The 12,067-nt window shown below is 37.9% G+C and overlaps 1 protein-coding gene across 4 annotated transcripts in view; it reads left to right on the top strand.

The window, feature by feature from the left end:
* LOC124716918 (serine protease svh-1-like) overlaps window positions 1-12,067 on the top strand; it is a 470,384-nt gene that overhangs the window by 295,595 nt on the left and 162,722 nt on the right. For all 4 annotated transcript variants that reach the window (XM_047243502.1, XM_047243517.1, XM_047243493.1 and 1 more), the window contains one exon: window positions 3,903-4,029. In XM_047243502.1, the coding sequence (XP_047099458.1) occupies window positions 3,903-4,029 (127 nt within the window). The remainder of the gene's footprint in view (window positions 1-3,902; window positions 4,030-12,067) is intronic.

Raw genomic sequence — 12,067 nt, 5'->3', positions numbered from 1 at the left:
GCTTGCTGCTGAGGCCAATAAGCAGCGATGTTCAATGAACTGCCATTAAGAGGAGACACAATTGGTAGCCCCTCGGTTCATCTAGGTCTTCAGTAGCTCAACAGTTGCACATCTGTTTACCCATAAATGTCTTCACAGCCGTCATTCACTCCTGTCATCTTCAGCTCTTGGTGCACCACAGTGACTTTGACATTAGTTTTGAATGGTGTCATTTTACCATGCATTGTATACTACAACCACAACATCATGTGAAAGTTAACCCACTTAGCCATTTTGAAAGTGCTTCCACCCTTCGCCTGAAACCCAATGATCATGCCATTTTGAAGTCAAGTAAATTGCTGTTTCTGCATGATGACTTCTGCACTGTTTTCTGTGTCCCCCTGACACACTTTATATGCTCTCCAATTCTAGTGCTGCCACCTGTGAGTGGTTACAATACTTTGATGTTGAACAAAGGTGGTGGTCACATTAATGTGATTGGACCATCTGTTATGTTTATAGGTACATTAAGACTGTAAATTCATTGTGTAAACCCGATAGTTGATGGTATCTCAGATAATGATGCTGGCGTTTAATACAATGGTGCATAATATTTGTAATAGCTGAAAATCATGAGGGTAATAAATGGAAAAGTAATTGAAGGATTCAAGGAATATTTGAAACTACAGCATGGAAATATGTGCACAGCATACCCGGTATAAATTAATAATAAATTAAAAATATAACCTATTTTGTAACATAGTCACAGACTACTGAGAAAAATGTTGTCACAAAAAAATTAATCTTTATAAATAGATGCCATCTGGTGAGCAAGATGTGTGAGACAGGCGAAATACCCTCAGACTTCAAGAAGAATATAATAATTCCAATCCCAAAGAAAGCAGGTGCTGACAGATGTGAAAATTACCGAACTATCAGTTTAATAAGCCACGACTGCAAAATACTAACACGAATTCTTTGCAGATGAATGGAAAAATTTGTAGAAGCCGACCCCGGCAAAGATCAGTTTGAATTCAGTAGAAATGTTGGAACACATGAGGCAATGCCGACCCTATGACTTATCTTAGAGAATAGATTAAGGAAAAGGAAGCCTATATTTCTAGCATTTGTAGACTTAGAGAAATCTTTTGACAATGTTTATTGGAATATTCTCTTTAAAATTCTGAAGGTGGCAGCTGTAAAATACAGGGAGCGAAAGGCTATTTACAATTTGTACAGAAACCAGGTGGCAGTTATAAGAGTTGACGAGCATGAAAGGGAAGCAGTGGTTGGGAAGGGAGTGAGACAGGGTTGTAGCCTCTCCCCGATGTTATTAAATCTGTATATTGAGGAAGCAGTAAAGGAAACAAAAGAAAAATTCAGAGTAGCAATTAAAATCCATGGAGAAACTTTGAGGTTTGCTGATGACATTGTAATTCTGTCAGAGACAGCAAAGGGCTTGGAAGAGCAGCTGAACGGAATGGACAGTGTCTTGAGAGGAGGATATAAGATGAACATCAACAAAAGCAAAACGAGAATAATGGAATGTAGTCGAATTAAATCGAGTGGTACTGAGGGAATTAGATTAGGAAATGAGACGCTTAAAGTAGTAAATGAGTTTTGCTATTTGGGGAGCAAAATAACTGATGATGGTTGAAGTAGAGAGGATATAAATTGTAGACTGGCAATGGCAAGGAAAGTGATTGTGAAGAAGAGAAATTTGTTAACATCAAGTATAGATTTAAGTGTCAGCAAGTAGTTTCTGAAAGTATTTTTATGGAGTGTAGCCATGTATGGAAGTGAAACGTGGATGATAAATAGTTTAGACAAGAAGAGAATAGAAGTTTTTGAAATGTGGTGCTACAGAAGAATGCTGAAGATTAGATGGGTAGATCACTTAACTAATGAGGAGGTATTGAATAGAATTGGAGAGAAGAGGAGTTTGTGGCACAACTTGACAAGAAGAAGGGACCGGTTGGTAGGACATGTTCTGAGCCATCAAGGCATCACAAATTTAGCATTGGAGGGCAGTGTGGAGGGCAAAAATCGTAGAGGGAGACCAATAGATGAATACACTAAGCAGATTCAGAAGGATGTAGGTTGCAGTAGGTACAGGGAGATGAAGAAGCTTGCACAGCATAGAGTAGCATGGAGAGCTGCATCAAACCAGTCTCTGGACTGAAGACCACAACAGCAACGACAAATAGATAAAATGCCATATGGACTAGACGCTTAAAACCATTTCCTGGATCATTTTAATCGCCTTCATCCCAGCACCAAGTTTACAAAAAAGGTCAAAGAGTACTGAAAGCTTTCATCTCTGAACGAATGGGTTTACAGAAAGGATGTTGGGACTTGGGACACAGTATTTGTAGAAAACAGTCATGTACAGCCTGGTCATGCACGGGGATCCTGAGGACATTAGCAATGAGGGCTTATGAGATCTCCCATTTTGAAACCACATAGGAGCTAGAACACATTAAGATCATGTTCAAGGAGAACGACTACGCTGAAAAACAGATTTGTCATGCTTTAAAGTTTGGACTGTCACCAGAACCAGTAAATGTGTGTATTGGTTGCTATGCAATCATATACTGGGGTGTATCTTCAAAGATTGGAAGGACTTGAAAGAGATATAGCATAACAGCACTCCTTGGTTTGGTTAAAGACAATTCATAGGAGAGGAAGTCCAGTTTTTACAAAATCCCTTGCCATTGTGGGAAAATGTATATTTGGCAGAAATTCACGCAATTCAGGACATGTGTTGAGCACCATTATCACACACAGTTACTACAACCTGAGAAATCCTGCAGTGATGGAGCACTGTGTAATCGAGGGACATAGGATGATATGCGATGAAAAATGGATAGTAGCCCCTTTGTCTTTCTATTGGTATGTGTCTTAAAGGAATCAATCAAAATTAGACTGGCAGACTATTCAAAGAGAGGCAAGAGCTACTTTTAATGGTAAAAAATGAGGAACCCTGTATATCTGGTATAAATAAACAGTGGTATTTGACTCAGGCAGTTGAATATATTAATCCACGTACATGGATATAGTTCTACTAGTTTTCACCACAGGGATGATGCACCGTGCTTGCATCAGAGGCCAGCAGCAACAAATTCTGGCACATACACTGTTGGTGTTCCATGACATGTGAAATGGCTGCTGATTGAGGTAGGAACAAGTTCCATTGAGATTAAGAAGCACTGTTCTCACCTGAAGGCAGCCAGATAGACCACTTGAACATTGTTTCTAGATAATTATGTGATCTGGCTGCAGTCCTGAAAAGAATATCATCAGTTAATACACTGAAAAAGTTTATGCAGTCACATCAGATTTATTTATTTACACTAGGGTGACCAGGGTGGTTAAAGTAGCAAAATTTTGGGAAGAATTACGTTTTGGTGCAGCAAACTGGGAGTGGAGGGGGGTGGGGGGTCAGTTGGTGGAGGTTACGAGAAAGATTCAGTGATGGACCTAAGGTATTGAGCAAGCATTGAAGGGCATGTAGTACTTTTAATAGGATCTTTGCAGTCACCCACTCATTTCCTCACCCCAATAACCTATCCCCCCTCCCCAATATCTCCATCTATAACATTCTATTGATCGTACTAGCAATAGAATGAGTTTTCTCAAGTTCTGTATGCCTGTGCCCATCTTTTGTTGTACTACACTCTGTCAACCCTTGCGTCTCCCTGCCACTTACCCCTCCCTCCCCCACCTCTTTCCCATCACACCATTTGTGTGTGTGTGTGTGTGTGTGTGTGTGTGTGTGTGTGTGTGTGTGTGTGTGTGTGCACTCATTGTGTGTGTGTGTGTGTGTGTGTGTGTGTGTGTGTGTGTGTGTGCACTTAAGTGCCAGTTCTTTCTCTTGTGATGTCACTTAAATACCATTTCATAGATTTTCCATATTTTTGTAGGTTTGCGATGGGAAAAATGACTGTGGTGATGGATCAGATGAAAGGAACTGTTCCTCAATAATAGTTGATCACAAAATTCGTCTGGCTGGTGGGAACCTATCTAATGAAGGACGTGTTGAAATGGAAGGTATGTGAAAATTTCTTTAATGAGGGTTGTTGTGGTTCTCCTCTTCACAACATGATGATTTTAGATGGGATGTAAGATTATGGAAACCAGCATACTGCACATTAGTTATAATACTACTGTTTAATTCCAAAATATTTCAGTTCATGACATGAGAACATAAGGCCTCTTTCTGATGTCCCTTCCTTAAAACAAAGACATTAAGCTTAGCAGCATTTGTGGGCGATTCTAGAAAAGTGTGCCCTGTGCTAAAATTGTGTACAACCCTCTTTCTTCTCTCTCACTGTCATCAACTTCTACATTTCTACTCCTAAAGCCACTGTACAGTTGAATCTTCCTGGTGCATTAAAATTGTATGCCATGAGACTCAAACACTGAGCTATCTGGGTACACCCAGACGTCACAGGTTTTGTTCTGCTATTAACTTTTTCCTCATTGTGCAGTTCATGGCAGAAGCAATATTAAACTCTTCACACTTTCATTGCATTTGCTTAATGCTAGACACGTACATTTAAAACACTTGACATGAAAATCATGTCAGTGGTGGTAAGTTAAAAGGCTGACACCAGGATGGAAGTACCAAATGAAATAAATTATTTATTTTATTAATTTGAAAAAATAAATAAAACAGAGAAAACCCTTATAACTCTTGCATCACAAAAATAACATTGACTTTCAGCTTATTACATGCTTTTCTCTTTCCTTCTGTACTCTGCAGAGGCTTTCCTATGGTGCTGCAAGACTAGCATTTCCAAGAGAGTGGCGAGTTTGGCTATCTGTAGCCCCAGAACTTTTGCTGAGATTGAGTTGAGGATAGCCTAAGGCTAATTAAAGCTTAAAGTTGATCCATTAGATGCCCTTGCATAGTATACATGGTAGCAGACTGCCCAAGAAAGATATGGATGCAGGTTCAAATCCTGGTGCAGTGTACAGTTTTCCAACACGGCATGTACCCGGCATGGAAAAAGAAGAAATCATTGTCAGCAAAAACCCTAATGCTGTCTGTAGGTCCAAGTTTCCTCTACATTCCTTCTCTCACCGGTGCTAATCTGACAATCTGCTGGGAGTGTATCTGCTGAATAAGGATGGGACAGGAAAGTAAGGCTTTGAGACAGTCTGTGAGCTGTGCTCAGAAGGAAAAATTGGTGGTGTGCTGCCCATGGATGGCAGGAATCTGATTTGAATTTCAGCTACATCCATGAATTTAAAGTTGTCGCATACATGTTAAGACATTATTAACTTCTTATGTTCCCTCCAATACTTCCATCCCAGCTTCAGTAGTGAACTTGTAAGCCTTGAAGCTATCATGAGTCTATGACAAAATAGTAATAGCACTCTTAATAAACTCAATATTAAGTGTCATTTGGATTGATCAGCTCTGTAATATTTTAAATATAATTCTTTAAATTCAGACAACAGTCCACATCCTAAACAATGCATTTCATGCAGCTTCAAGTGGGACTTTACAGTTTGTACTGATTATGCTAAGTTATACTACATACTCTATATTTCAGTACTGCTACAGTCAAAAATAACTCTTGAGATTACATATACGCTATGATGAACATACGTGACAGTTTGAAATCATATGTTCAAATCATATGTTGAAAGAGTGCTACAACCAGGATTCCCATCTTTTGCAGGCGGCACAATGTGTACAAATCTCATGGGCAGACTTGATTTCTACTTGTTTGCCTACTTACCTTACAAGATCCACAGAGACTCTTCTGTTATGCCACAGGACTAGCACTTCTAGGAGAAAGGAGACAGTTGAAAGTTCAGTGTAAACATAACACTAAGTGTGTTGTTGAGTGCATTTTTCTGTTGTTTGGCAGGGTATTTGTTCTGATAATACTTATAACAACATATAATTATATCCCACTGGATACAGAAGGCAGCAGAAAAGGTGTGAGTGCAAGCAAATTGATAAATATTATTATTGAACACATCATAATCCTACTAACTTCATTAGCAGTAGCACAGAAGCTTTCTTTGGACTGTCTGGATGTGTTTGTAGCAAACTAATGAGATCTGTATTAAATCCAGGCATTTACAGTGAAAGGTTTCCAGGAACCACAACACAACCAAACTAGGATTGGTGCAGTGGAGAATGAACCCAGTTTTTCAGGAAATGGATCTGTTCTTTTACTGTCATGACACATTACATTCTGCTTTCATTTGCTGTCCTCTTGACACAATACAAACTATGTTTCACTAAAGTGATTGCACTCTTTATCTGTAGAACCAAAGAAGCAGTCAAACTGGCTATTTTGAAATTTTGTCGGTTTATAACAACAATGTTATAAACATAATACTTTTAAATGTTGTGACTTTTATTTCCTTTCAGCAGAGACTGCACTGCAAGAATTAAAGAACTGTAGCTATGCTTATTGCTTTTATTTCTCCCTGTATACCTGAAACCACAGCAGCTTTATGTTTCTTTATGTATGTATATCATCTTAGAGATCAGCAAATAGACAGTTATGTTATATGTAACTGTGATGTGGAGTTGCAATGTATGCTGTAGCTTTTGAAGTGATTATTGCGTCTTTTTACACTTGAATTGCTTGGCTGTGGGTAATCCATGATACAGTTATTGTCATACCATAACCATGATCAAGTTCAAATCTGAAAGCAGGATCATGGATGAAATACAGCATTTAGCACTGGAAAGCATGCTTATTACAAACACCAATGTACAGCCAGAACAGAACTGAATTCCTGGACTGAGAGGACTGCTATTTGTACAGACATAAAATATTCCACGAGATACAAATGTTACAAATGCAAGAAAGTTTGATAACTTTCCATAAACGATAAATACTAAATAACAAATAATTTCTGGTAATTGGGTTTGAACTGGCAATTCACAGCATACCAGCCAGTGATGCTAACTGATGCTGTGCCACACCGCATGCAGCACAGATCACAACATTCCTCTGTCTTCTGGAGAAAAGCAACATGCTCTTTCAAAACTTCTCATTGGTCCTTTGTGACTGACAGCTCTTACTTTACAGTTGTATTGTACTATCCTCTTCACTATGATGAGTGTCAGAGATAGCCCCCCCCCCCCTCCCTCTCCACCACCAAGTGAGTCTTCAATTCCCGTGGCCCCTATTGTCAGCCTTTGCCTCAGGACTGCAGCAGGGCTTCATATGGAAGATACAGTATCTCTGATCTTTTGTCTTCTTGATGAACAATTGTAATACCTGACTTCATGCGTGACATCCAGTAAGCAAGAAACAATTGATATGGCCCAAAATAATGCTGTAGTAACTTTTCCAATAGTCCCACTTTCCACACTGTCATGGAAATTCATACCAAGTCTTCCAGGCTGTTTGACACTGGTTAGATCTTGTCATTATATTGCTCTCAGTGCTTCTCCCAGGTGTCCAGTGTCCACATGTAAATTAGCTGTCTTCTTTCTTTGGCCATTATGATGATGAGGGGCTCCTGTTGTCAATCTGAGTATTGTCTGGTTGAAATGGGTGCTGCCGCAGCATGTAATTACTCTGATACCATTCTTAACTGTAAAACTTTTCCACTGTCAGAGGACATCACATGAGGTACTCAGGGCTTCAGAATTTTCTTTTATATAGGGAATTTGCAAATTCCTGAGCTTCAGCAGTCACTACAGCTTCGGTGGTAGCATGTTGGGTGAGGTAGTTAGTGCAGACTATTATCTATTGGTTCCTATTTGTCGAGTTTGGGAACTTCTTCAACAGCTTGATTCAGATTTGGTGGAATTATACTGTCAGAGGTGGAATTGGAAGAAAATGCCCTGGAGGTAACTGTGGGACATGCTTCCATCGCTGGCATTCCTTGCAGTGGCTGACATCTGAGCAGTGTCTAATGGATGAGTAGAAGCCCGGGTGACCTTATGTTGACATGTCATGGAAAACTTTGGTATAACTGGCTGTAGATGAGCTGGGATGATGAGAAACCCATTTCCACCCTGTTATATCGTAGTTCCTCATATACAATATTCCGTTTATTAATTGGAATCTCCTTTGGTTGGGTCTTTCTCTTTCAGAACAGAACTGAACTCCTGGATGGAGAGTACATACATTAATCCGTGTTCCATATATCATGAATATGACATTTCGTAATAACGTGGAACGTGTCACTTTAACATAAGTTTTATTTACACAAAATAATTAATTAATTTTTTAATATTTTTTTTATTTATTTTTTTTTTCGGTACTTCATTTCTAAGAATTCATCTACTGAGTGGAAGGAGCTTTTAAATGTTGGTTGGCTATCTGTCAGACTTTTATTACTATTTGGCAAATGACCAAAGATTTTTGTGGCAGCATAATTCACCCCTTTCTGTGCCAAAGTGAGATTTAATCCAGAATAGTGAATATCATCCTTTCTTCTGGTGTTGTAGCTATGCACTTCGTTGTTATTTTTGAATTGGGATGGGTTATTAATAACAAATGTCATAAGTGAATATATGTATTGTGAAGGTACTGTGAATATCTTGAGTTCCTTAAATAAATGTCTGCAAGATGATCTTGGGTGGGCTCCAGTTATTATTCTGATTACACACTTGCAATGAATACTTTCTCTGTTAATGATGAATTGCCCCAAAATATGATGGCATATGGAAGCAATGGATGAAAATAGGCATAGTAGGCTACTTTACTGATATATTATCACTAAAATTTGCAATCACCCTTTTAGCATAAGTAGCTGAACCTAACCATTTCAGCAGATCATCGATGTGTTTGTTCCAGTTCAACTTCTCATCAATGCACACACCCAGAAATTTTGAGTATTCTACCTTGGCAACCAACTTCCGTTCATAGTCTATATTTATCAATGGTGTTATGCCATTCACTGTACAGAATTGTATCACCAGCGAAAAGAACTAACTTCGCATCTTCAAGAATATAGAGTGGCAGGTCATTAATATATATTAAGAACAATAAGGGACCCTAGACTGACCCCTGTGGGACACCATTCTTGATACCTCCCCAGTTAGAGGACTCTGTTGGTTTTTGTAGACTATCTGTATTGTTTATTTCAACCTTCTGCATTCTTCCAGTTAAGTATGAATTAAACCACTTATGCACTGTTCCACTCATACCACGATACTGAAGCTTATCTAGAAGCATTTCATCATTCACACAATCAAAAGCCTTTGACAGATCACAAAATATCCCGATGGGTGATATTCAGTTATGCATTGCATTTAATATTTGATCAGTGAAAGCATACATAGCATTTTTTGTTGAACAGCCTTTCTGAAAACCAAACTGACATTTTGTTAGTAATTCATTTTTACAAATATGTGATGCTACTCTTGAATACATTACTTTTCAAGAATTTTGGATAAAGCTGTCAGAAGTAAGATTGGGCAGTAGTTGTTAGCATCTGATCTATTCCCTTTTCATGCAATGGTTTAACACTAGCATATTTCAGTCTATCTGGAAAAATTCCCTGTTTCAGTGAGCTACTACATATGTGGCTGAGAATCCTACTTATTTGTTGAGAACAAGCTTTTAGTGCTCTGTTGGAAATGCTATCAATCCCATGTGAGTTTTTACTTTTGAGTGAATTTATTATTTTCCTAATTTCAGTAGGAGAGGTGGGTTGAATTTCAATTTTATCAAATTGCATATGTACTGCCTCTTCCATATACTGCCTTGCATTTTCTAATGAATAACTGGAACCTATTTTCTGTACAACACTTAAAAAATGGTTATTAAAAATGTTGTCTACTTCTGACTTCTTGTTAACTACATTTAATTGTGTTTGATAGAAATACAGTCTTCCTGTGCTCTCAGTTGCCCTGTTTCCCTTTTCACAATATTCCAAATTGTTTTAATTTTATTATCAGATTTGCTACTCTCAGACATAATGCACATACTTCTGGACTTTTTAATAACTTTTCTTAATACAGTGCAGTAGTTTTTATAATGTTTCATTGTTTTGGGATCATTACTCCTCTTAGCTATAAGATACATTTCCCTTTTCTGTTTACAAGATATTTTTTCCCTGTAGTAAGCCATGGCTTTTTACATGGTTTCTTACAATTATATGTCATTGTTTTCTTAGGGAAAATGTTTTCAAATATACTCACAAAGGTATCATGAAATAGGTTAAATTTTAAATTAGCATCATGTTCCCTGTACACCTCATCCCAGTCTAACTGTTGCAAGATTTCCCTAAAATTTTGAAGTGTTTAATTGTTAATGGAATGCACTATTTTGGAGGACTGTTTTGCATTGCCGTATGGAGCCATATCATATACTGTAACTAGCTGTGCATCGGGACCAGACAGACCATTCTTAATAAGAAAAGTTTTTATTTGATTGAATTTATCTTGGTCTATGAAAACATCACTATCAGTGTGCTGCTTTCCTTTACCTTCCAAGTAGGAAAGTCAATAACTGATGTCAAATTGAAAGAACCGAGTAATACTTCAGGGTCAAGCTTTCTATCAGATTCTTTTAGAAAATCTACACTGAAACCCCCACAAACAGTAATTTGCTTTTCTTTGTCTGACAGGTAGCACAACAAAGAATCCAAGTTTTTCAAAAATAGTTGAAAATTTCCCAATGGGTACCTATACACAGCTACAATCATAGAAGTGACTTTATTTAGTTTAAGCTCACGTGCACATGCTTCTATGTGTTGCTCTATGACAAATTTTTTAGTTTCCAAATTTTTCACACTATGACTGATTTTAACATATATGGCAACTCCTCCTCTCTCCATAGTGTCTCCACTTACATGTGTTGAAAGCTTATATCTATCTACATTTACCTTTCCCATACCTGTGACTATATGGTGTTCAGACAGGCATAGTACACCTATTCCACCCTCAGTTTCTAAATTTTCTATACAAACAAGAAGCTTATGTACTTTGTTTTTCGATCCCCTGATATTCTGCTGCAATATATTAACATTATTTTTTACTGTGCTTTTATGTGAATCTTGTAACATGCTATCATTATTTTTCACTGTACTGTTATGAAAATCTTGTGATATTTTCATGTCACTAGTACCTGCTTGTTTGAACTTTTCATTAAGCTTAATTTCAATCAATGTAGGATGATTGGATACTGATCTTAGCCTAAAAAATTACTCCCAAGAGTTTCATGGCCCCCCCCCCTCCCAAAGATTTTGCTACATTACAAACATAAGAATTTTCAAAAATCACATTACAAATGTAAGAAATTTCAAAAATCACATTACAAAGCTAAGAAATTTCAAAAATCTTCCAGAAATAATAAATATTAACCAATAAATAATTGCAGGTGGGTGAGTTTAACCTTCCAGAAATGATAAATATTAACTAACGAATAATTGGCAGTGGTTGAATTTAGACCGCAACTCATAGGACACCAGCATGTGCTGCTAACACCTGTACTACATTGCATGCACTGCAGTTCATGGCCCTTAAGACGCCAGACAAAGTAGTTATGGAATATTTAGGACATGTGCAGTGAGTTTCAAGGCAACAGTCCAGAGTAATGAATCTGAAAAATAAGTAGGAACTAGTAACTTTGATTATATTCCAGACACAGACAGTGCTGAATCAAGTGAGAGTAAAAGAAGTTATACCAAGAACTATTGCAATTTTAAGAGAGATCTTTCTATCAAAGCCAGCATATCATTCGGCTTGGGAACTTTGCCAAGAGATTGATTCAAATTTGGTGGAATTGTGCTGCTATAGACAGAACTGAAACCAAATGCCCTGGAGGTAACTGCAGCACATGCTTCCATGCTGGCATTCCTTACAGTGGCTGACATATAAGTAGTATCTAATGGACGAGCAGAATCCCGGGTGACCAGATGTTGACGTGTCATGGAAAAACTTCAGGATAGCTGGCTGAAGATGAGCCGGGACGATCAGAAACCATTTCCACCCTGTTAGATCATAGTTCCTCTTATACAATATCCCAGTTATTAATTGGAATCTCCTTTGGTTGGGTCTTTCTCTTTCAGAACAGAACTGAACTCCTGGACGGAGACAGTAGATGACAAGGTGAGTGTTTTGTGGGCTGTTCAGAATTTGGAGAAAACTGTA

The sequence above is a fragment of the Schistocerca piceifrons genome, chromosome 1 (genome assembly GCF_021461385.2).
Source record: "Schistocerca piceifrons isolate TAMUIC-IGC-003096 chromosome 1, iqSchPice1.1, whole genome shotgun sequence".
Classification (NCBI taxonomy): domain Eukaryota; kingdom Metazoa; phylum Arthropoda; class Insecta; order Orthoptera; family Acrididae; genus Schistocerca; species Schistocerca piceifrons.
The sequence above is the reverse complement of the archived record's forward strand: the minus strand, read 5'-3'. Positions and strand labels throughout refer to the sequence as shown.